The sequence below is a fragment of the Cyprinodon variegatus genome, unplaced genomic scaffold (assembly GCF_000732505.1).
Source record: "Cyprinodon variegatus isolate N-32 unplaced genomic scaffold, C_variegatus-1.0 Scaffold21, whole genome shotgun sequence".
Lineage (NCBI taxonomy): Eukaryota > Metazoa > Chordata > Actinopteri > Cyprinodontiformes > Cyprinodontidae > Cyprinodon > Cyprinodon variegatus.
In genome coordinates, this window is record NW_015150474.1 from 1,363,666 (window position 1) to 1,389,633 (window position 25,968).

The 25,968-nt window shown below is 38.9% G+C and overlaps 1 protein-coding gene across 1 annotated transcript in view; it reads left to right on the forward strand.

Annotated features, from left to right (window-relative positions):
- The first annotated feature begins 550 nt into the window (after positions 1–550).
- The window catches only part of rock2 (Rho-associated, coiled-coil containing protein kinase 2), a 42,658-nt gene continuing 17,240 nt past the window's right edge, over positions 551–25,968 (forward strand). The window contains exons 1-10 of the mRNA XM_015390522.1: positions 551–1,365; positions 22,225–22,306; positions 22,405–22,505; positions 23,419–23,556; positions 23,646–23,906; positions 24,033–24,177; positions 24,260–24,398; positions 24,477–24,568; positions 24,657–24,816; positions 24,911–24,965. Coding sequence (XP_015246008.1) covers positions 1,267–1,365; positions 22,225–22,306; positions 22,405–22,505; positions 23,419–23,556; positions 23,646–23,906; positions 24,033–24,177; positions 24,260–24,398; positions 24,477–24,568; positions 24,657–24,816; positions 24,911–24,965 — 1,272 coding nt within the window. The 5' untranslated portion in view covers positions 551–1,266. The remainder of the gene's footprint in view (positions 1,366–22,224; positions 22,307–22,404; positions 22,506–23,418; positions 23,557–23,645; positions 23,907–24,032; positions 24,178–24,259; positions 24,399–24,476; positions 24,569–24,656; positions 24,817–24,910; positions 24,966–25,968) is intronic.

Sequence of the window (25,968 nt, forward strand, 5' to 3'; positions counted from 1 at the left end):
CACGAAATACTACTTCGTGGCCACAATTAAAATTTTTTTTTGACCATGTCATCAGAGGGGCTCGTACTTTTTTCTCGGAATTCTCAATTTTTTCTCAGAATTCTTACTTTAATCTCAGAATTCTGATTTTAATGTAGGAATGTCAGAATTATGACTCAGAGTTCTTACTTTTTTCTCAAGAATTCTCACTTTAATCTCAAAATTCTCACTTTTTTCTTAGAATTCTCACTTTTTGCTCAGAATTCTAACTTTTTTCTCAGAATTCTAACCATAATCTCAGAATTCTCACTTTAATCTCAGAATTCTGACTTTTTTCTCAGAATTCTGACTTTAATCTCAGAACTCTCTGTTCCCATATTAAACTGAAATAAAATGTAAAAATCAGTAAACTTTTTAAATTTTTTCAGTGACCCTAATCCTCTTCCGTAGAAAAGTGTACCTGTTCGTCTGCATTCTGTTTAGAAGCTTCAAACACTGGAGTTGGCGGACAAGGCAGAGGGACTTATGGGAAATGGAGTTCTTGCCGTTAATGTCAGGGGGAGGAGAGACTTCAGCTTCAGTAGATGTGGAGTGTGCTCAGAAGGAGGGCTTCTCTCTACGGAGAAGATAGTCCAAACTTTCCTCTCCTCTGTGTCCATCCATAGCCGTGTTCGGGTCGAGGAGGAGGATAAATGAGAAAATGCTTGAAGAGTCTCAGACGGGGAAGCGCTTCTTTTACCAGAGGACGGACATTACAGCCGCTTTTCGGGTGACTTCAGACAGCGGCGCGGACAAACTGAGACTCGAACTGTGTTGAATGGCGGAATTTTCTGCTAAAGTCTGGATTTCCAAACGGTCGAAACCCACAGAGAGAGGAAAGGAGCGGGGGAGGCGCTGGGAAAACGCCCTGCTGCCTGTTGCTGCTGCTGCTGTCTCCAAATTCAAACTTTCGAACCGAGTTGAGGAAAATATGCATCTTTCACTTAACGGGAGGTGAACATTTCAAAGCCGACGTCGTTGAAAGAAAAATACTCCCAGCTATCATTACTACCTGGGTGACTAGTCGCTGGAAATCTCTTTGGAATATTTTCAACTACTGTTTTTCTTTAGTTTTTTCTACCTTTGGTCAGTATTCCAGTTGTTGGAGCTATTTGGGTGCTGCTCCTCCAGGCCTCCAGCCGTTAGCCAGGAACAAAAGAGGGGCTCCCATGTAAAGTCCTCACAGTTCAGAGAGAAACTTTCCAATAATTCCCAGGAAAAAAAACAACAACTTTGTTTTATTCAGCCATGTCGCTGGGCGCCGAGAGGAGGATGGAAAACCGCCTGAAGAGGCTGGAGGACATGATCAAGGACCCCCGATGTGCCATAAACCTGGAAAGTCTACTGGTAAGGATGGTTTATTAATGACTGTGTCTGTAACCCTGCACCCATATGCACACTTTTGACACCGATCTCCCCTTGAGAAATCAGACACCTTGATGTAATGTTCACCTTTAATAAAAAGAGGCAGTGGATGCTCTTCAGACAGGCCTGATTAATAGTTAAGACGCAGTGCAGACAGTGCAGTTTGGGGCTCTTTGAAGCGTGTCTGCAGATTAGGATTAACTGCAGGAGAAATGTCCCTACTGGGTGCTCGCTGGGACTGATATTTCCTGCACCCCTGTTAAGGCTGCACATGAGGTTAATAACCGATTGCACATTGGCTCACTGGTAAAACAACTTCTCTATTGGAAGTGTCCTTTTAAACAATAAACATCAGCATTTCTTCACATGCTGATTAAAATATGGATCATGTTGAATTTATTTGCATAAAGAAGTGCTCACACTTCCCATTTCACTCATCCTGTGTACACAACCTTTGTGTTTTATGGTTTTATTGTTTTTGTGATCACAGTTAAATGATCTTCCTCAAAAACCACCTTCTGCAGCACTGTGACAAATATTATTTTTGGACATTCTTGGCTCTATCTTCTTTCCAACGTTGCCTTAGTTAATTAGTAGACATGTGTTTCTACATCACTTTCTTAACATTACACCACAGCGTTGAAATTAGGTGGAGGTCTGGACTTTGACTGGGTCATTTCAACACCTGGTTCCTTTTCAGCCCCAGGAAATTAATGTACTGTTGTGATTGGTTGTTTGGGCCAATATTTAGCTTCCAGCCTGATTTATTATCCTTTATTATTCCCAACTAGGTGACTTATTTTATTGGAATCAATGGTATAGAGCTACATATTAAGGCCCTCTGATAAACACAGTCTCATATGAATAGAATCATCTGAAGCTACTAACCATAGATGCCTGATTACTGTGTTATAAACACACTGTTTTTTTAGATGCATGATGCATCAGTTGTTCATATTCAGAATAAAAGACTTAGACTTTGCCTTAGTTGGTGCTTTGCATTATAGCCGAACTTCTCTACTTTAGAAGTTTTGTGATTCATACACGTCCAGCCATGCAAACTTTAGTTTTGCTGCAATCTTAGTTGCTGTTAAGAGAGAAAAAGCTTTAACATTCAACTCTTACCAACATGCCATGCTTGTCCTCTCATCATCTACATGTCCACTTGTGAATTTAAACATTTAACATTCTAACTGAAGGCTGTTGAGTTTGAGATGTGGCTTTTTGACATTTCTCTGAGAATTGCACACGCTGATATTATGAGGATTTTGATGGGATCTCCTTTCCATGGGGCACTGGTAACTGGAAAATCTGTTTAATAAATAGAATGTGTGGAATCTGTTGAGTAGGCAAAATTAACCAGGTGAAGCTTAAAAAATTCTGTTCTGAATAGAGCATATTGACGGACGAAAAAGATTTTTATCTAAAATGCAAAATGTTTACATATTCTTTTTACAATTTTGGTATAATTACTGTTCTAAGTGGGTTACTCTTTAAGATAAAGGCATATTTTATAGTCTCTATACTCCAATTAACGATTAATCTATCACTAAATTAGTTCATTGTTATTGAAATAATCGATTAATCATGATTGATCCAATTAATTGTTTTTGCCCTACTTGAAATTAGATTTAAATCATTTGGCACCTAAGAGGTGCAGTGCAATTTATTCAATACAATCAGTTGAACTGTAGTACGGTAATTCCCAATATTTGCTCCAGGTGGAAACTTAAGCTGGACAATTAATCAATTATATCAATTGTTTACATTTTTTGTTCAGGAAAATGATTTTTTTTTTTAAATCCTAAATGCAAAAAGGTTTTTTTTTTTAACTAACTTTAATATAACTGCTGTAAGTGGGTCGCTCTGTCAGCTAAAGGATTTTTTCACAGTCTATATATTCCAGTTAACGATTAATCAACTACTAAATTAATTGACGATCATTTAAATAATCAATAAATCACAAATAATCAGATGAATTGTTTCAGCCCTACTTTGGACAATATTAAGGTTTAGAGGCAATATATTTGAATTTTCAAATTTTTTCCCTTGTATGTTGCTTTTCAAAGTGTTCTAATCTTTGTACATCTACAGAACATCCCTTATCCATAACTTAATTATTAGAAAGCAAGGTTACACTAAAGTTTTGTTTTTTTTCTTTTCTAACATTGGGATAGTTGTTTGCATGGACATGTGTGATTTAAGGTGAAAAACAGTTACTAATATGTGACTTTGCAGGGGATAAATCTTTCATATGTAAACGTTCCATTAATAGGCAATAGTGCTGATAGATGGCAACATTTCCCCCTCTCATTTCATGCCAGTGTGTGTTTGGGAACCAAACTATTTTAAGTACCTGTAGTATTTTGAGTCTGTTGCTCACGGGAGAAAAGAGCTATTCATAGTTTAGAGATGTTATTGTCTCTTTCTGAAGAAGTGCAGCTGGACGTGATGAGTTTTCACTTGCAAATGGTTGTGGAAAAAATTCATTTCCATTACTCAAGCGTGTATCTGTGTGTATATAATAACTTTAGACTTAAATGGGAATGGAAGATCTTCCCAAAACATTTCTTTGTTCCAGTTGGTTATGGAAATTTTTTCCACAGGATTTAACAATCTTGGAGACAAGAAAAACATGCACTGTATTTTTTTTTTAAATCTTTTTTTTTGTTGTACTTTTGTTTTACGCTGGTTTCAAACTTCAATTAGAATCTAAAACTTACATCTAATGATAATGGTGCGAATCCAATAGAGGTTAATACAGTCGTCGGATTTTCATTATTTTTTGTGGAAAAAACAAAACAGTTGCTACACAACATCAACTACTGAAAAGCATCCAGAAAAAAAGATTTTAAACACTTACTTTGATTAATTTATCCTTTGTTTTGGACATGTTTTTTAGATGACATTTTATGCTTTAAATCAGTTGATTTGAACTCTACATTGTAAGGTAAATCTTCAATGAAAGTACCACAATGTTGTAGTATTTATGCATACATGTAAATAAAAATGTGTCGGATAATCAAGTTGCCTCCAGTGAAAACAGAAATACCTCATTATGCTGTTAGTAAAATATTGAAATAATTAGATTCCTAATCATATTTCTGGTTAATTGTTATCTTTAAAATTATATCTAAAGCCTGCATTGTTGAGAATTCATACAGTAAGCAGCAGTTTTGATGTGCCGACCATGCAGAGTTCACATATTGTTTTCCTCTTCTCCGTATCAGCCGGTTGATTAGGTGGCCAGACAGTCTGCAGCTGGCTTCGTACCAAGCTACAGCTCATAGTTTGCCAACTGTGGTCGTAAAAATGGATATCTACATAAGAGCAATGGGGGGGCACTTTTTATTAGTTTCCATCACACAACACGGCTTGCTTTATATGTGAGTGCTAGTACGGCAGTTTTTTTTTTTTTGTTTGATATGAAAAGGTGACAGTTTTTTACTGTGTCATACATAGTGGTAGTAATGAACTATTCTATACTCTAAATATGCTAACATTTTTAGCAAGGTTTCGTTTTAGGTTCACCTTGTTTAAGTTCTGTGAAAAAAACCTAAAGCCTTAAAAAAATAATTAACAAATTAATAGATCAGCGAAATAATGGTCCTGCTATGAACATTCCCATGTTTGGACTCCTCTCACGCAGCAGGTAATTCTAGATCAGTTCACCAGTAACAGTGATGCTCCCAGTTTAAGGGAACCACTGGTTTCTGCTGCTCTCGTCTGCTTTATTTGGCCAGCTCGTTAGTACAACGTACAGCAGTGTGGGAGAGATTTGATTGCAGTGAAGCTTTACTGCTTTACTACTTTCCTCGTTAGGAAGTTAGTTTATGAAGCAGGGAAGCAGTTCTGTGTTGGTTTTGTCCGTGCTATTTACTGGTACTGCCAAAGGAAGACCTGCTTTGGGCTGAATCATTAACAGGATTGTCTGAGTTATCTCAGGCAGTCACTGGGTGAGAGGCAGGGTCACCAGTCCATCAGAGACGCACTAATGGGCGGGTTATACTTCTGCAACCACACACATCAAATGTCGTTTGCCTCTGGTCGTGAACGAGTTTTGCTGGTATGCTTCTGCAACGTCGGTCTGGTATTTCTAGGGATGCATAGCAGTTTCCCGCGAAAGCGATAGGGGGAGCCTATTCAAGAACTCGCGATAACGTCTGAGGATGGTCACGAGAACTTCTTCGGCGAAGCCGGCGAGTGTTTATTTTCCAAACAACGTTGTCTGAGGCATCGTACAATTGGTTGTACTGTCGAACTTCCTCGATCAACCTTTCGTCGTGGTTATCCATTGTTGTTGTTACTCCTCAATTTTTAAATATGGCGCGCCCCGGCGCCGAATCGAGAAGGACAACCACACAGACAGCCGGAAAGGCACACCAAGGATCAGTCACAGCTGCTTTTTGTCTGTGCACTTCCGCTTGAGATTATCAAAGGTCTGACGTGTAGTCGGGATTTTTTTGAGGTGCGCGACGACGGTTGCAGAGCGTCTGCGTGGGGGGCTTGGTTGCAGAGCCACAGAGACAGATTTGACGGTCGCAGAGGCTATGCGTCAGAAGTATAAATTGGCCTTAATGCACACAAACACATCCTTATCTAAGGGACGATTGGGGCAATTTTTAGCATTTATTCTGGTTATTATTTAGTATTCATATGTTTTACTTGCTTTAACATAAAGAAAAACTAACAGATTTTCAAAACCTTTAGAAACTGTTCCCTCTATTGAATATAATATAAATCTTTTACTTTTGTGTTTGATTTCAATTAATATGTTTAAACTTTATAAATCAACTGTATAAAATGTGTTTTTTTTATGGACATCTTATGGAGGAAATTGAAATCGTGAGGAGAAAAGCGGGTTTGAAATGGTGTTGTTTCCTTTTTATAGTCCAAACCCCTCCCCAGACAACCCTGCCTCTATCTCCTGTATGCTCCCTTCTAACATCCACCAAAGACCTTAGCAGTGTTTACTTCCTGGGCATGAAGGTGCTGAAAGCAAAGTTGGAGTAGGAAGCTTGCGTAGGAGAGAAAGAGCTGCAGTTTTCCATTTTTAGCTGCCCTGCTGCTGCTGCTGGGATCAAGACGTTTTACTGGCCAGGGTGGGATTGAGACACACGAAGAGCTCAAGCATGACGAAGTGCAGGTTGAATAAAAAAAAACACACATACTTGAAGTGCCTTGATAATTGTTCATAACCTCAGCTATGGTAGCTTAGCAACAGCTAAAAAAGGAAACTCACTGGAAGAAGCTGAACTGTGGACTCAAAGTTGGTCTTCTCAGTCACTGCTCAGCAAAAACAAAGTCATTAATTTGCTTCAGGTTTCTGCTTAAAAGTCAGCGTGTAGGAGGACATGTTCAGATCTTTCCAAGAAGCGCCTCCCCTGAGAAACCGGACGGAGAGGAATCCGTTTCCTTATAATCAGCTCCTCCAGAACCCTTCTGTTCTAACACTCGTAGTCTGCACGGGAAATTCCCTCTGTTTTATTCCTTCAGTGTAACCTGAATTGTCAGATACCTTCTCTTATTATTTGGCTGTTAGCTGGTTTTCTAGGCATTCGGTGCATCAACGCTGACAGCAAAGTGATGTTTGACGACAGGAAAGGGAGGGCCGTTTTGCAGTTAAAAAATAGAAGAAATCTGTACACTTGATTGGAAGTGATGTTTTTTTTCCTGCCGTCCTAAAGGAAATGACCTCACTGAGTAAATAGTTGGCAGCTGAACGTGAGGCTCAAAGTCCCTACGAGTGGCCACACTTTCACTCTTTCATATTTTAACCTTATCTCTTTTTTTTCTCTCTCAGACTCTGTAAACACACTGCAGGTACTGCTGTGCTTTGACCCTGCTGCAGACCCAGTGTGTTCAGAGAACTTGATGCAAAAAGCTTAAGTAAATATGATGATAATGAGGCCTTGGAGGGAGTTGGATGTTCAGCCTTTTTATATTCTGTTGCTGTTTTTCGACTTTCTCTAATTTTTATCTTATACTGTGCTTCATTTTCCTAATGTTTCCCATTACAGGGTTTCTCTCCCTCTATTTCTCGTTTATATGTCATTTCCCCTCAATGCTTCGGACCCTTAAGTGTGTAGCTTTATCCATGGGGAGCACAGGGTAGACCCAGCTTGTTCTCAGAGAGTCGACCTTAAAATCTGCCTCATCTCTGGAGTGTAGTCGACTTGTTCTCATTCTGAGCCTCAGAGTGCCTGCTGGAAAGAAACACTGCCTTATAAGGCACTGGGGGACGGTGGCCCCAGTCCGTTTTTTTTCTTTTCTTGAAAACAAACCAGTCTCTCTGCTACACACCTCGTTTGGTGAGATCCTCAGGCTTTTGCATGGTCTTTTTTTAGGTTTTGCTCCTCTGCAGTGAAAGCCAAAGGAATTCATGAAATCATGTTTCACCAAGCTGCTTTTGCTAGTTTGGGATTTTCCTTTTTTAATATATATTAACGACCGTGGATGAAAGATTTGTATCAAAAGGTGGAAGTGCAGCCATTTTCTTACTTTTTTTCCCCCCCTCTCCCTCTCTCTGAGGGGTTGCGGTTTCTATCCAGTCTTGGAAAATGTAAAAATTTTCCTCTAATATTTCTCACATTTATTTTAGTATAGAAATAAATGCAAGGAGGAAGGGAGGAAGGACTATTTATATGTACTTAAAATAGTCAACATTTGGATCTTCTACCACGTCAATCCTGCAGTTTAAACAAATTCATTAACATCAAGAAACAAGCATACTGCTATGACCTAATGGAGGTTACGGTTGACCATGTCTTGGATGTTGAAGGGGTTTGTACAGACAAGCCCCTTACTTATCTCCAACCGACGGCTTGATCCATGCATGTGAGCTTAAAACATGAAGAGATCTGTCTAACGGTATGGGTTGAATGGCTCATATCAGTAGAGCTGATCAATTTTGCCAAAAAATCTAATTTGTGGTTATTTTCAACCATTATTGTGATTGCAGTTTTATTGTTATTTCCCTTTGCACTAAGCACAACCATTTCACTCCAGGGTCAAAGTTTTTTCATGACCTTAAAGGCTTGCTTGTCCAGAGTCCATTGTTGCAGGACGTTGCTGTAACCTTAGCGTAACAAAAGTTCTTCCTTCTACTATAATGCATGGATCTTTGTGCTTGCTGCAACTTTGTCTTGCCTCCTGTGTGGCGGAAAACCCACTTCTAGTGTGTTACTGCCACCTAAAAGACTGGAGTGACAAATGTTGTGTCCTACTCTTGTTAAATATAATGTGAGTGCATCTGCAATTTGAAAATAATGTTTTTTTCTAAATTGTGATAATATTGCAAATGCAATTAATTGCCCAGCCCTACATATCGGCTCACATAGTATTTGTTTCAAGAGCCTCAGCAAAATCTCTGTTAAAGAAGATGTTGGCAGCTCTGTTTTAAACATCAAGGTTCAAATAGTCTTGAGATTACTCACTAGGCCTGTTTTACAAATATTGTTTAGATACTAAAGACGTACTAAAATTACAAAACAATTTTGTATTATAAAAATATTATAATGAAGTGAGAACCCCATTTCAAACAATAACCATTTAAGCCCAAGGAAGAAATACTGTTCTTTACAGGCATAAAGTGAAGCATTCCAAAAATAAAAAAGCTATATCAATAAAGTAGGTGAAATAAAAAGTGTGAAAATAAAGATAATAAAAAAGTTTAAAATCTAATCCAAAAGCAACCAAATGGCACATTTATAATGTATAAAAAATAAATTAATAAATACAGAAAATAATGAACTTATAATGGTCCCCTTATAGAATTTTTTTTTATCCTGTTAGTTGCATATATCAAAGTGCTTAAATCAGTATGAGCAGGACAAAGCTTTGCAAACTGGTCCAAAAACCAAAAACTCTTTCCCTTTTTTCCTATCTGACATTTTACTGCAATGCTTAGTCTTTGCACACATGAAGCCTTGATTGTATCGGGCTGCTTCCAGACCTATTATTTGTCGTGGTTAACCAACCACAGAGCTGTGGTACATCAAACCACCACCCCTGCTGCACCCAAATTAAAGTCATTATAACCTGGTTAAACACTTTCTAAGGATACCTCTGCATCCTCAGGGAAAAAGTACAACATGAACACAGGATCTATTCTTTCTCTTCTGGAACTAACTTATGAGAAGATATTAGAACAGAAGTTTAAGTACTTTTTAGACTTCCTGTTATGAGTGACCTTATTTATATAGTATTTGGAACAAAGGTGACGTCACCCATTGAGTGTGAGGGAATTTTTTAAAGGGGTTTTGCTATTTGCATTTACAAAATGATCTCTTGTTTGACATTTAGGTGGTTTTTGATATTATAGGATTTCATATTTGTTAATGGCCTAGGTGACACATGAACACACAACACTTCAACAGTAAATTTCATTGTCTCTATTGCCTTTGAAAATGTTGCTTATTTTGCAGCTAGCATTTTTTCATCCAGTCTGTGCCATGACAAACCAAACATGAAAGCTCTAAAGGATAAAACAGAAGCTTTTTTTTTTTCTTTTAGGCTCAGACTTACTCTTCTTTGCTCTCTTGCATCACTGGACAATCATAAAGATTTTTTTTTCTTATATGGCTTTATATATTGTTATACTTCCTCTAGATTAATTCCCCTCCCTTCATCCAACTTCACTCTCATGCAATCTTCTTCCTGCAGTAACAGCTTCCACACTAAAAAGTTTCCCCTAAGTGGAACTCAAAATAAAATGAAAAACATTCCCAGTCATTTACAATAACTGACTGCTGTTTCACTTTAATGGATTTCTACTGGATCAGTTCATATCAACTGGTCCTAAAGAGTTTGATACCTAGGTCTTTTTCTAATTTCAAATGGGAGAGAAAGAGCAGAGGAGAACAAAAAGCTCCCACACATTCACACCACTTCTTCCATCTGGCCTCTGTTTTATCTCTCCATCACAACCCAATGGTGAAACACAACCTCCTACACATACTCATGTACTGATTCAGGGACTTTTGCATTCATTTTCACAAGCAGACGCATTATTCTGTTGATCTTTGCGACAACAAGCCACATTGTGTGAAGCCAGCAACAATACAATGCATTGCCAAACAGCTTTGGATTGTCAGTGAGTTCGTACAGCTTTTGTTTCCTTTAAGGAACCCAAACAGGAAAATTTGTGTGATTGTCGATTCAGTCTTGCATCATCAAATCTGAAGGTGATGATTTAAATAGTCTGTGGCAATATTAATGTTTACATAGAAGCTAAGGCATTGCAATCTCTAATGACTGAAACTGAAAGTAGTACCTGTTTGATGATGCTATTAGTCTGAGTGGTTTCTATTTTAAAACTATTTTCCGGCTTGAATAGTTCCGCAAAATCGGGTAAAATGATCGCTCTTGAAGAATATTCAATTTTAATTGTGGGATTATGTTTTGTTACTATTATTTTTACGATTCGCAAAAATTAGCTGTTGATGGGTATGGATCTCTGCATGCAAAAGCCTTTGCAGTTGGGAAAGAAAAAACAAAACGCCATCTGTTGCTTTAGTTTTTGTGATGAGTTTGGTTCTTTTTTTTATTTTAAGAACAGATTTGTTGCAAACATCTTTTCTATATCTTTTGCTTTTAGTGTAGCTTACTCAGTATTGGCAGTAGGTGTTTTTAAGTGAATTTCAGTACAGTGAAGGTCCTTGGAGGCCATCCTTTGAATAAGAATGCCTGTAAAGATTAACCCCTGTCCAGGAAGAACATCAGTGTCTGGAATTTCTGCTTGAAGTACCACAGAAGACTTGCATGAAGTTGTTTTATATCATGAATACTTTTTCTGATTTTTTGGGACATTTTTAAAATAATTTGTCAATAGAGTAAAAGATGAGTCTTCTATGATGCTGACAGTTATGCAACCTGATACAATCTATGTGTTTCCTCCCAAGTCTGTCCAACAACACCACCATGAATCAGGAGTGGGATCTCGATCAACTTGTCCAAAGATTCCAGAAGTTAAATAATGATGATCAATGTTTTTTTCTGTTTGAAGAAGCACTGTGTTTGATGGCAAAAGTGATACCAGACTTAAAGCTCATGAAATGACCCATTTAGTATAGTGTCAGATGAAATCCTCAGATCTTAACCCTGTTAAAGTTAATTGTCATTTTCTGAAAGTTATCTAAAAGCAGGTGGATATACAGAAGCAAACAAGCTGGATTCAACTCCACAGTGTGAAATGTTTTAAATTGTAGAAGTTTAGAAGAAGGATCTGACATTATCAAATCCTCACTTTTAGATTTTATTTAAACTTATTATATAGAAAACAAGCTGTGCTTCAATCATGTAGGTTACTGCTGCTGATATCTCACCCTCTGGACTTGATATCGCCCACACGTTTAGGTTGCATAATCTATTGTTAGCATAGAGTAAGGCTGGCAGGTGTAAGCAGTTTGGGCATGCTACAGGCACTGGTTGTCCCCTACTTGCTGATTTTTCTGGCACATTCTGTGTTTTTCACAAAAATCTAAAGGGTACAGGAGCAGGGGACAGAAATCTGTCGGAGGCATGAATAAGACACATGCTAAGACACATACACATGCTAATTGCGAGTCCAGGATTCCTGCTCTTGAGTCTCCATTGGAGTGTTTACTGGCCGTGCTTGGCACAGTCCCCTTGCTCTGCCCTTCTATGCAGTTTATCTGCATGACTATTTTTAAGATTACTGGAATTTAATCAAAACTTCAACTTCTCTTCAGTCCTTTTAAAGCCCAGAGCAGGGCTGCTTATTTTCCCGTTCCACATGCATGCCTGCCGATGAGCCTGGGACGCACTTCAGCTGTGATCTGAGGTTGTGCATGGTTGGGGTGTTTTGCATTGCATATTTCAGCACCAAAAACATTGCATTCCTAACTTTGAAAATCCACAAAATGTTTGCGAGTAGAGTGGAGCTCCTTTTTTGAATGTGTTATTCCTCTTATCTGTCAAATCTGCTGTCGACATTGCCTGCGTAAACTCTTCACCACCCTATAAAACAATGTAGATCTCTTCAAAAGGAAAAAAAAAATTTGAATCTACCTGAAGGGACATACAGCTTTTTTCTAGTTATTACAGCTTCCTCTTTTTGTTTTGGAGTTTCTAAGCAACAGTCCATAACCAACTAGTTTGGAGACAATATAACAAAAGATAAAAACTTGTTTTAAAGATACAGACCCACTCACTCTGATAAGATGTATATATATATATATGTACTCCTGTGGTAGCTTGGGCAGATACTAAGGTTGGGTTGTTAACATACCTTTCATGAGATTTGTGACCCTGTGATGAAGGAGCTTGCTGTGTGTACTTTAAATTGCTTGTACTGACAGAAATTTGTTTAAGACTTTACACTCAGGATAAGTAGGCTGCTTCCTCCAGCAGAAAGTTAGCTTGGTTTCTTACTTGGCATTTTGTGGAGGACTATTGTCTTAAATAGGTTGCAGATCATATCTACTTCGTTAATGATATTCAGCATTTAAGGCTTAAGAGTTTGATGCTCCCAGCTGTATAATGCTGAATTTTGAGAATCAGTGATGTCTGGTTTATGCACAAAGTCTATAGTAGACATGCAATTAGGGGCATAAAAAGTTCATGTTGTGCCTTTTGAAGTATTTAGAGTGTTAGACATGATCCGTTGTGAGCTTTCAGGCATCACACTCCAACCGTGTCCAAAGCTTTAGGCCTTGGATTTGAAAAATCTTAAATTTTACATTGTGTTGCATTTTTGCAGCTGAAACTAATTTTCAAAAAGTAAAAAAAAAAAATAATAATTGTACTACTAAGAATTAAGTTTTATATACCTAGAAATATTTAAACCTTTTAAGTGGCCGATTTATCATCTTGACTGAATATATGGTTATTAGGGGTGGAACGGTTCACAAAATCCAGGGTTCGGTTCGATTCACAGTCACGGTTTTCGGTTCGGTTCGATTCGGTATATGTTGATTTTTACACCAAAATCCCATAAAAATTTATGAAATTAATGAAAAAATCCCCCAAAAAATAATGGATTGTAATTATATTAAATGATCCGCGGAAACCCTGGATCATTTCCGTATGTTTTGCTGCTTTGAATTTAATCATTTCGCGCATGCTCTCTACCATCTACAAGGGACTCAGAGGGGAGCGGACGGGAGCCACAGTGGAGGCTGTAGGCTTTGCTTTGAGCAGCCGGTCTGGAGCGCAGCGGGGGTTGCTGACGGAGTATGAGGGATTTCGGGGTTAGCATGACATGTTGGTCATGTTGCTGTTAGCATAAACAAAACGTGTTGCACAATGCTTGCACACTGTTGCACTTTTATCCACAACTTTCTTTCCGCCGTCATCGTAGGTCACTCTAAATGCAAAGCGGTCCCATACAGCAGACCTATAAAGTGCTGCTGGCGCATCTTCCAACGCCTGTTCTTTCCCACTCGCCATACCCACACAATTCTCCATAACACTGATTTTTTTCCCTGGTGCTTCGCTTCTTCTTCTTATTTACTACTGGTGGTTGACTTTGGTCGCAGTACTGCCACCTTCTGCTCGGGAGTGTAAACGCTTCGCCTATGAGAAAAAGGAGCAGCGCATGAACCGAACGAAACACACGCGAACCGAACCGAGACAGTCGAACCGAACGGTTCGGACGGTTTTCATAAATCGTCCCATCCCTAATGCTTATGATATCTCAAATACATTTCTTCATAGTCAAAGTAATAACCGAAATTATAGTGAGTAAATATGAATATTAATATATAATAGGAGAAAGATATAAATTTTCCCACAACACTCCCTATAAGTAGGAGGATCAGCACCTCCAAATCCGAGGCCGTGGTTCTCCACCGAAGAGAGGTGGACTCCCCTCTTCAGGTCGGTGGAGAGTCCTTGTCTCAAGTGGAGGAGTTAAGTATCTCAGGGTCTTGCTCACGAGTGAGGGGCGGATGGAGCGTGAGATTGACAAATGGATCGGTGCAGCAAAGCTCTTGATTTACCGGTCGATCTACGTTCCCACCCTCACCTATGGTAATTACCTAAAGGACAATATCACAGATACAAGCGGACGAAATTAGTTTCCTTCGCAGGGTGGCTGTTCGCAACCTTCGAGATCGGGTGAGGAGCTCAGTTACTCAGTTATAGTCAGACTGACTCAATTAGTTTTATTTTCATCTAGACACCTGAGCTGCTTTGATGAGCTGTTATACCTTAGGTGGGAAAAGTGACTTATCCTAGACAGTTCTCTACATCCGATCGGTTCCTCTGCTTGGTTTTGATGTGTGTCACTGCTCAAGATGAACTCAAACATATAAGAAAAATTTACTTTTTGGTTCATAAAAGCTTGTTTAATTTTTCAATTGCATCCTCACAAAGCAGAACAGATCCCCATCCTATTTTATTTATTATTTTACTGCCTAAGAAATAAAATATTTTCATGTACCCCTTGCAATGCACTTGCGGACCACTAGGGGTACGCATACCCCCGGTTGGTAAAACACTGCACTAAACTACAACAAAAATCTCCTGATTAACTCAGGAAATGAACAACGTGATTGCCTGTAAGGAGAGCAGAGACAAAGGACACCCCATGTTTACTCAACAAATCCAGCTCCGACCAGGTTAGCTCTGGGGAGAATGTTACTACGGCAACAGACAGAGGTTTAGCAAACTTTACTTTGTGAAATGGAAAACTGATTTCAGGTTTAGAAAACTTAGTTTTCAGTAAACCCGATCTTTGAAACGGATCCCTGAACAACTGACTGAACGGAACATAAACACCAAATAGAGAAAAGCTCCACTCTATTGCATCTGAGACTGGCATCACACATCAAATGCATCTACACAAACTTTGCTCGACACCATTAGAGGGCTTCAAATCATTTGAACTTAGATTTTCTTCTCAGCCCTGTTTTTTTTTTTTTAGACATTCAATAATTGACTAAAAAAAAACATGATATTCTTTATAAAACATGGCAGGGAAGAACGGTCCAGTGACATTCTAGTAAACCTACTCTACTGTCTCTAAATTTGTTGAATTTAACCACTCGTGTTCAGTTAATCAGTTAATCAGTAATATGAGTGAAATAAGTCGAAATGCTGCATGGGAGATTTATTAAACTTTAAAATTGTTGAATCAGCTCCACTCTTCCCCAGACACCAGCAAGTTATTTATTATTTATAAATAGTCACTTTGACTCAGAAGCTGTGAAATGTTCCCTGGAGCCTTGTAGGCGTCTCTTTTAGTCATGCAACTCAAAGGTACCGTTAGCAGTCGTTTATATGCGCCCCAGCAGCAGAATAATTACAACCACTGACATCTTTGTTAATCCTGATGTCTTAACAGCAGGCCTCTTAAGTAAACTGTTAACAGAAAACGGTTCTCTTTCCTGCTCTTTGAGACATCTTTTGGATTAAAGTTATTCTAATTTATTTTACTTTACTGGAATGGCTTGGATGCTATATTTTTTTCAAAGAAAGAAAAACCCTAAACAAGGCTGCTGATATCTCCTATCTCTAATATATTACTGCATGTAGAGGTAGGTGTTGTTTACATTTCACACTGAAAAGAAGATGCAATTACACCAAAGATTATTCAAAAATTATTACATTTTTTTTGTTTGTTATGCATCCCTCTGGTTTTGAGCTTAGAAAGAAAACATGAACTGCAATTAAAAATGTTTAAAGTTTATATTTTCCCCAAATGGAACCAGTTGCTTAATAAGCTTGATTTGGTTGAATATGGATGGAAATATGTTTTATAAGACGTCACTTAAGTAGAAAGTGAAAGGACTTATTTGTTTCTTAAGAAATTGCCAACTGTTATCTGGGAAGCTTTTTCAGTTCTGAACATAGCTCTGAGTAAACAGGCTAATAAGTTGTGGTTAGAACAATCCCACTAATAGGACCATTAAAGTCACTTGTTCAGCTATTAGCACATGTGAGTCACATCCACAATTGTGTGTTGTTGCCCCTAACGATGCCATGTTAGTTGTTTTGTGTCCCCATGTTTGAATTATTGAAAAAAAACCACCTGAGAAGACTTCATCTTTGACACATCCTCTGCAGTCCTGTGGTTAGAAGCCTGGATGTGAGCCACAGGCTGCAGCTGCTTTGTATGTTTTACTGTGAATGGATGAGGTTGGTTATTAGCCTGAGACACTCGTGGATTATGGGCTGATAATGGCTCGTAAACATCTGTTTATGTTTGCTGTGGCTTCATATTTCCTCACCGCATTAATGTTTAGCCTTTTTGAGTGACTCATGTCAGAACAGAATAAAGAATCTTATTTTGGACATTCGGCTAGCTCAGGGGTCTGCATTTTTTTGCTCCAGAGCTGCAAGTGACGCTTTAAAGCCCTAAAATGGCTCTTAATAATAGTGGCTTAAAAATATATTATAAAACAGCTAATGTAGTATGACGAGAGCTACCAGTCAGGGAAGCTTTAGTGTTTTTTTTTAAACAATATTTGATTACATTTTCACAACAGAATGACATAAAAAGAACCAGAAATATGTTTTTATATCTACTTTGCATTCATTATCTTGAATGCATTTGTTTATTTTTTTAAATAAAAATCCTCTAGAAGAAAATCCATGCTTAAGCTTTTTGTTTATGTATGTTTTGTGTTTTTTTCTTGTTATTTTAAAAACTAAAAATACAAATAAACTGTTGGTTGTTTGAAACCAATATATTCAAAGGTTATATAACATTTGCGGCTCTAAACAACTTTCTTTCAGCTGGACCCAAGCCCAAAAGCTCTTTAGATCTTAAAGGTTAGAGACCCCTGGACTAGCTGTAGCAATAGAAGAGCAGTTGTGATGGAAAATATCAGAATAAAAGCAATTTTTGTTGCCTTCATTCAGGCGTTCACACTCATTTGAATATGCATTACATTTGGTCTTGTTTATTATGTTGTCATTTTTAGCTTATTTGTATTATCTAGATCTATTATTTATTTATCTGTTTGTAACTAGAATTGATGATATAAAGTTTTGAATAAAATTATTTTATTTTTTTGCAAAAATCTTTCCAGTGTTTTAAAAAACTTCTTCAGCTTAGAGTTGGAAGAAGAAAAACCCTGTCAGACTTTAGTGAAACTCATATCGGACTGGAAAATATGAAGACAGGGTAAATCAATTTATTCAATTTCACTCAGAAATTAAACATCCATCCATTTTCCGTCACGCTTATCCCAATCGGGGTGGCGATGGGTGCTGGTGCCTATCTCCAGCTGTCTAACCCCTTGCTCACACTGGCTCCGGTGCGGTTACCGAGCCGACGGAGACCGCAACTCCCGCACACCCCCTCTCACACCGCCCTTTTGACTACGGTGCGGTGCGGCTCTGCGGCTCCGGCAACAGGTCCGGAGATTTAACTCGCGAGAACAGAAGTTCACTTGAGTTCACGTAACTTCACGCGATAACACGGCCCAAATAAGGATATTTGCGAGAGCTTGTTGCGGAGGGCTCCGGCACGCCGCAAGGATAGCTTTCTTGCGGAATTTTCTGCAGCGCCGGAGTGTCTCGGTAACCGCACCCGGACAGCTCAGCAGCCGGTGAGAGAGGTTTACGTCTTTTTAATGACTTGGAATCACTGCGGCGCCGCACACACCGCACCGCAACGGTAAGACCGGAGTCGGTGTGAGCCGGGGGTTAAAGGTGAGAGGCGACGTACACCCTTGACAGGTTGCCAGTCCATCACAGGGCTGCTTTTAATCTATTAATTTTGTGAGGGAATGAATTTGTTTCCAGTACAATTTTGATACAATTTTAAAATAAAATAAAACAACACTGAGATGTTTTTGGATTAGGAAATTTCTACATTTGAATTCCTATCCCACAGCGATGCAGGGTTTGGCATTAAGTGATCTAGAAGTTATGAATTTGATGAGAAACTGTTAATCTCACTCATCATGAAACACGATCCAAACTTTGGTTGAAACATCAGACTTTCCTTAGACTTAGAAAAACATATTTGTGAACATTTCTGGTTAAGACCAGACTCTTGTATTTTTTCAAGCTTGTACTTTGGAAGTCTGCAGGAAATTCTATTATTCTATGTATTTGACTCTTGGTTCAACTGCTTAAAGCAAAACACCTTATTGCTTTGTTACTAACAGTAGAAGTCTTTGGTTTAAATAAACGTCCTAGAGCATTAGCTTAATACTGCTGAGATTCAGATTACCTGCAGATGTTTGTCAGGTTAAGCATAAATTTGCACATTCCAGCTTTCAGGATGACTAACAGCCAGCAGTGTCCTCAGGAGGAAGTTCATCAAATAAAAAAACTCTCTAACATCAGTTTGATATATTTATCTTCTTTTCTCTAGCTCTTTATACACACAGAAAGTAAGCTGAAGTAAGCAGCTGTAAAATAAAAGAATAAATATTTAGTACACAATCTTCAGATTACTATAAAGATGTAGCTGCTATACAGCATCAATTAAAGGAAAAGTAATGATTCTTTATTGATATCAAATGGAATTTGCATGAAATTTTGCATTAATGCATGATAGATGTTTCAATGACTTGTTTATGGTCTTAAAAAGAGGAAAAGCAGGGCACTTCTGGTGACTTTTGGTGTGAACACCATCCAAGCTGCCACCGCTCAGCTGATCAAGGGGAAGTTTTCATTACTCAACTCATTAGCTCAGTCATAAATACGTATATTTCTGAGCACGCCCGCCTTAAAGAGACAGTCCTTGATTAATACTTTGAAGCAAATGACACTATTCCAAGCTTCTTGGTTTTTTTTTATATATCTTTGACATTTCCCCCCACTAAAAAAATTAATTTTACATCATAAATGCAGGTATTTTAACAAGGCCTTGTATTCTGTGGCTATTATGATGGTAAGCAGGCCCAAATTATCCAGCAATAATACAGTGTTTTTCCTTTTCTAGCTGCAGCTAAATACTGCCGCTTCATAGGAAATGACTTGCAGGCAGAGAGATCAGCCTCACGACAGTGAAATTATCTGCGGGCCTCGGGGTGGGGTGGATCGTTTCCTGTATTGCCCGCGCTCATTGGGAGATCTTAAAGCAGGCATGTGTAAACGCACTGACACTTGGTAACTCCCCTACACCCCCTGCAGTGTATGTGTGTCAGTGTTTTTGTCCTTAAATAGTAGTTTTGTGTGAGGTAAGTCCTTTATTGGGGAAGTGATGCAGAGATGAGGAAGCTGAGCGCTCAGCTTGGCTTACCGCTGACCAACGTTAGCAGAGCGTAGAGCGGCGGAGGGAGGAGGAAGAGGAAGATAAGTCTGAGAGAGAAAGATGAGGAAACCATATCAAAGGAAGTTAGTTACAGTAGATTTAAAGAGGATTGTACCACAAAGCATTTACAGCACAGGGTCAGATTTGGTCCAGTTTGACCCAGTGTTTCAAACGGGGGCAATGCAGGAATGCACAGCTGCCACAAGTTGATAGATGGCTTCCTTATTGTTGCACAATGTAACAATTAGAGACCAGAATCATTCTTGTTTAATGGCGTCCCCACATTACCCCAGCTTCCACTGCAGCAAAACTGCAAACCTGTTTTTTTTAACATGAAATAGGTGCACTAAGTTTTTAGAAGTTTTGTGAGCTGAAGAGACAGTAAGTGGCGTGATTTTTACCTGAGGACGGAAGATTTTAATGCTAATGCAGAGCTGCTCAGGCTGTGGAGAGACCTTCCTCTTTATCTCTATACTTTTCTGATTTGAAAATGAACATTTAAACCACAGCTGCCCCAGCTAGGAGTTCCTGAGCTGATTTACTGATTGTCCAGATAATGATAAACACAATATAAAGGGTGTATTTAAGATGCCTGATTAAAATAGTTTTTTTTTCTTTCTTTTTTTTTTTAAATTTAACTTTCCTGCAGGGGGAAAAAAAAAAAACCTTCCTTATTGTATTTAAATTATAGCTAAGTCAAGCATTCCCTGTTCTTTCATGATTTTCTAAAAGGACATCCTGCCATGTGTGTTTGTGTTTTTTTGTTCTGTTTCCTGTTTTTACCCAAATTTTTTGACTCAGTTAAAAATCTAATTAAGGTGAGATAATATTATGAATTTTGATGGTCGGAGAATACATTTAAAAAAAAAAGACTTGCCAATAGGGATGGGAATCGAAAACCGGTTCCTGTTAAGAACCGGTTCCGTATTTTCCGATTCCATGGCATCGTTTGGCAGCTCGCTGAACGATTCTTTTTTCGATTCCCGCAGCACCAGAGCCGAGAGCGCCGGCTCTGGGGAGCACGACTTACGTCACGTTTTTTACGTAAGTTACGCAAGTTACGCAAGTTGGAAGAACTATTCGAGGAGGAAGACAACGAGCTGCGGTCACTTTGTGAATCAAAGCCCCGTCTTTCCTTAGCCCAGAGGGTAGATCAGGAAATCCAGCTCTATAAAAGCTTGCCCTCCATCCCCTGCAGGGATAGCGCCACACTGTGGTGGTGGAACAAGCAAGATACGCTGCCCTTGCTATCTGGACTGGCTGAAAACTACCTCTGTGTGCAGGCTTCCTCCACACCATCTGAGAGGGCGTTCTCCACGGCTGGAGACACCATAAGCCCTGAAAGATCCCGTATCCTTCCAGAAAAAGCAGATATTCTAATCTTTCTGCAAAAGAACTGTTAATTTTCCCTACTACTGTTTTATAATTAGTATTTTTTGTTATTTAAAATAGGTTATTATCCCATCATTTGTTATTAGACATTGTTGGTTATTAAGTTTGTTCTTGTATTCATTTTTCATTTAAACACAGATGTTACTCCAGTTTCACATTTCCTGTGGACATCTTGATCTTGTTGAGTTTGTAAGATTGTGCAATAGTTAAGTAAACAAAGTTGATTCTGATAATCAAACTGTTTGTTCTCCTTTTTCCCCCAAATTGGAATCGAAAAAAGAATCGATAAAGAATCGAATCGTTTCATAGAATCGAAAAGGGAATCGGAATCGTGAAAATCTTTTCAATTCCCAACCCTACTTGCCAAGTTACACCACATCAACATGTGTTTATCTAAATATATAAAAAACGCACAAAAAAAGGAGCTCTCGGATGAAAAAAGATGCCTGATGCTTATTTTTCATGTTGCCATCCTGTCCATTCATCCCTCCTGTCTATAGGGGTGTTTTTATTCCTGTGTTAAAACTGGCTTTAAAGCACTGAGATTGATAGGAGTTTGAGTCCATGATGAGTAGGAGCAGTGTTTTCACTCATCAATGATTGTGTAATATATGATGAATTACTGCAGAGGGGACGTATCTCACTCTGATTTTCTAAAGGTTATAAGAAGACAATGTGCTCATCAATCAAAGACAGACTGACAGATGAGGAATTAGTCACTTCCTCTGTCTTACAGCTTCCGTTAATGTGTGATTAAAGTGCTTGGGGGGAGGAAGCTGCTCTATTTCATTCAGATTATCACTAAAGATCAACTGTTTTCATTCTGTTCAGTGATGAGAAAACTGAAAATAAACTGCTTAGAAATGGCAGTCAGTGGCTTGTAACGCTGAGAGTGAGCAAGGAAGCGGCTGTTATGGGAGCGGGCTCTTCTACCAAACATCTCAGCTGTAAATCAGGATGCGGTTTGCAGCAGGTGTTGTGACGGTTCCCACACATTTAGGATGAAAAGAGCACAGAAGTGATTGGTCATGGTTCACACTTTGCGGCATGATGCTACTTCATGTTTTCTGGTTTGTTATGCAACGCCTCAGCTGCTAATGTTTCTGTGGAGGCTGGTGAGTCACTGGGGGTTTAATAAAAACTGACAGGAGGAGGAAAATGGAGAGAAAAGTTGCAGTTGGCTGTTTCAAAACGCACGTTTCTGTCTGTTTTTGTTTGTTGCTTCATAGCTGCTGTTCTGCTTGTCTGATTGGTGCCAATTTGTTTTCCAGGACTCCATAAATGCGCTGGTTTTGGATTTGGATTACCCGGCACTGCGCAAGAACAAAAACATTGAAACCTTTTTGAACAGATGTGAGTCGTTTTCTCATTTCTTTAATAAATAAAAAAAAGTTTCCAATGAAATTTTCTCTATCCAAAATCTAATCTACATGTTTCAATTTTTAATTCAGATGAGAAGGTTATCAGAGAGCTTCGAAATCTTCAGATGAAGTCTGAAGACTTTGAGAAAGTTAAAATCATCGGTCGAGGGGCTTTTGGTGAAGTCCAGCTGGTGAGTATTGATCCACTTTGTGTTTTATTTGACCATTAGCTGCTTTCAAACTGTTAAATGACCAAAGCATGTCGGGGTAACTGAAAGGAAGGCTGAACCTGTCAATCATAATAATAATAATTGAACTTTATTGGTCTCACACTGGAGAAATTCACCTCTGCATTAAAACCGTCCCCTGGGGAACCAGTGGGCTGCCATTGTTCGGCGCACGGGGAGCAGTGTGGGGTTAAGGGTCTTGCTCAGGGAACCAGAGTGGCAGTCTTTGGGAGTGGGGCTCGAAATCAGAACCTCTAGATTCCAAGCGTAATGCCCTAACCACTAGGCCGCCCCTCCCAGGGGCTCCAGACCTGGTCCCAGGACATACGAAATTCGACATAGAAATTCAATTTTCTAATATTAGCGAATTTCTGTTTAATTTTCAGAGGTATTTTAAAGAACCTTGTAACTTTCAGAAACCACCTGATGTATTGATCAGTAGAACTACCTGCTACAGATTTTACACCACTTGAAAAGACCTTTGGCTTTAAAATGCCTCAAAAAATAAGGAGAGATATTTTTTATTGTAATTTTTCATTTAAAAAATCAAGTTAATATACTTTATTACTTTCCACCATTTATAAACTCTTAATGAGTATCAACATTTATAGTTTTACAAACTCTGCTTCAAAGAATCTGTGTTTATTATACGATGCTCCAGTCTTTATGTGATAGTAGTCCATTTACCAATATTACTGTATCAAAACAAAGACTTCCTTTCAAACGGGTCAGCCTGAATTTTCTGGAATCGAATGTTCGTAATGTTAGCGATATAAAGAAAATGAAACATAGATTTTTGGAAAAAATATTTGGAGTCTTCAATTGAAAAACGGATTAACTTCGGCTTAATGTTCTTCTTCTTCTTGCGATGTTTAAGGTCCGACACAAACCTTCACGGAAAGTCTATGCCATGAAGCTGCTGAGCAAGTTTGAGATGATCAAGCGCTCCGACTCTGCATTCTTCTGGGAAGAAAGAGACATCATGGCCTTCGCCAACAGTCCCTGGGTTGTACAGGTGGGACATTCTCCTAACTTTACTTCTTTCTAAGATTTTTCAAGCTCCTGCCTATAGATTCAATCAATCATTCTTCTTTTTCTGTTTAGTTGTGCTGTGCCTTCCAAGATGAGCACTACCTCTATATGGTGATGGAGTACATGCCAGGAGGCGACCTGGTCAACCTCACCAGCACCTATGATGTGCCGGAGAAATGGGCCAAGTTCTACGCAGCAGAGGTGGTGATGGCCTTGGATTCCATCCACTCCATGGGCTTCATCCACCGGGACGTCAAACCGGACAACATGCTGCTGGACGGACACGGACATCTGAAGCTGGCAGACTTTGGCACCTGCATGAAGATGGACTCGGTGAGTGTGTTTTTGGGGTTTAGGAAATGATTTGATGAAATCAAAAGTGGGTCTTTTTGCATATAGATAATAGTAATAATAGATTAAAACATATGAAAACTTACAGTTTTGGGATTTGCATTGCAGACTGGGATGGTCCACTGTGACACAGCTGTTGGAACTCCAGACTACATCTCTCCAGAGGTGTTGAAGTCTCAGGGAGGAGATGGGTATTACGGGAGGGAATGCGACTGGTGGTCTGTGGGCGTCTTCATTTTTGAAATGCTCGTGGGTGAGTGACCCTTTCACCAACTCTTCCAGACTTTAAAGGAACCAGAAGCGAGTTGGTTTAATTTCCACTCGCTTTCTTTTAGGTGACACTCCGTTCTACGCCGACTCTTTGGTGGGAACTTACAGTAAGATCATGGACCACAAGAACTCCCTAAACTTTCCTGATGATGTGGAGATCTCTAAAGATGCCAAGAGTATAATCTGTGCCTTTCTGACCGACAGGTAGAGAACAGGGAAACAGCACATCTTCTGAGCCTATTAAATCTATTGATCATTAGTGATTTATGTATTTATTTGTAGGGATGTCCGGTTGGGCAGAAACGGGGTGGAGGAAATCAAACGTCACCCGTTTTTCAAGAATGACCAGTGGACATTTGACACCATCAGGGACAGTAAGTGATAAGCCTTATTCTGATGTTCATGAACTCTGTTTTCCAACAGTTTCATGTATTTAATTTTGTTTTATTCTCCCCTGATCAGCTGTTGCTCCTGTGGTCCCAGAGCTTAGCAGTGACATAGACACAAGTAATTTTGACGAGATTGAAGATGACAAAGGCGACGTCGAAACGTTCCCCAAACCTAAAGCTTTCGTTGGAAATCAGCTACCATTTGTTGGCTTCACCTACTTTAAAGAGGACCAGTAAGTCCTCTTCGTTCTCTTATGCTGTTTCTAATCGTTTTGGAAACTTGCCTCCTTTTACTATGCATGATTTTGGTTTCTTTTCTCCTTCCAGGTTATTAACTTCTGCCAATAATTCCTCAGTCACCCATGATAATTCCAAAGGAGAGGTAAATACTTCTGAATTCATTGTGAGCAGATCTTTAAATCATATGGTGTTTGATTTTCCAGATATACATAAGATGCTTGAAAACATGTTGGATGTAACACCGATGTCTTGTAATATAAGTAGATCTGGTCAAACCATTCACTTGTTTTTTATTTTTGTAATTAATAATAATTCAGAAGGATTTTTAGACTTTAAAGATGAGGTCACAAAAGATCATTGCTGAAAGGCTGGCAGCTCTGATGGCTCTTTGCATGTATGTTTTAAAAGAGAGGTTTAAAGGTGGTAGGAGGTGCTAAAAGAAATGCAAGGACAGAAGATTGTGAAGCAAAACCAAGAGTTTTGGTGAAAATGCACCAAGAGGGGACTGCAGTAGAGTTGGTGCTTCAGACACTCAGGACATAAAGTCAGAACTTGATTCATGTATTTGCTGCACAGTAATAAAAGATAGGAATAATAACATACTTTGTTAGATAAAGGAACAGCTTGTTGTATGATGCTTGATCAGATTAGATTATAAGTTTATTAAAAAAAGCATAATAAGCAAGTGTTTCATTAGCTCTGAGCAGTTGTTCTAAAGGAAGGCCAACAGTTTTACAAATTAGAAGCAGCAGCAGAGTAGGGATGTTCACCCTTAGGTTACATCTAGATCTTTTAAAACCATTTGCTTTTGGTGAGATAAAAGGTGAGAATGGGTCAGATCCTATTGAAGCTTAAAACTCAACGCTTACTTCTTAAAGATTAATCATGTAACCTAGAGGACCCCAGTGAGGAAGGCTGCGGTGTGAAAAACTCCCCCCTTATTGCAATCAAAATCAGTATAACATGGATGGTAAAGAATATCCACTGAACTTTTATGGATTAGGACAAAAATGTATATGGATTGGGTTCTTATTTATCAAACTAAGTAAACCATGTATTGGGGGGAAATATTTAATTTAGGGATGCACGACATAATCGGCCCCCTATCGGTATCGGCCTTAAAACTGAATATCGGACATCGGCCA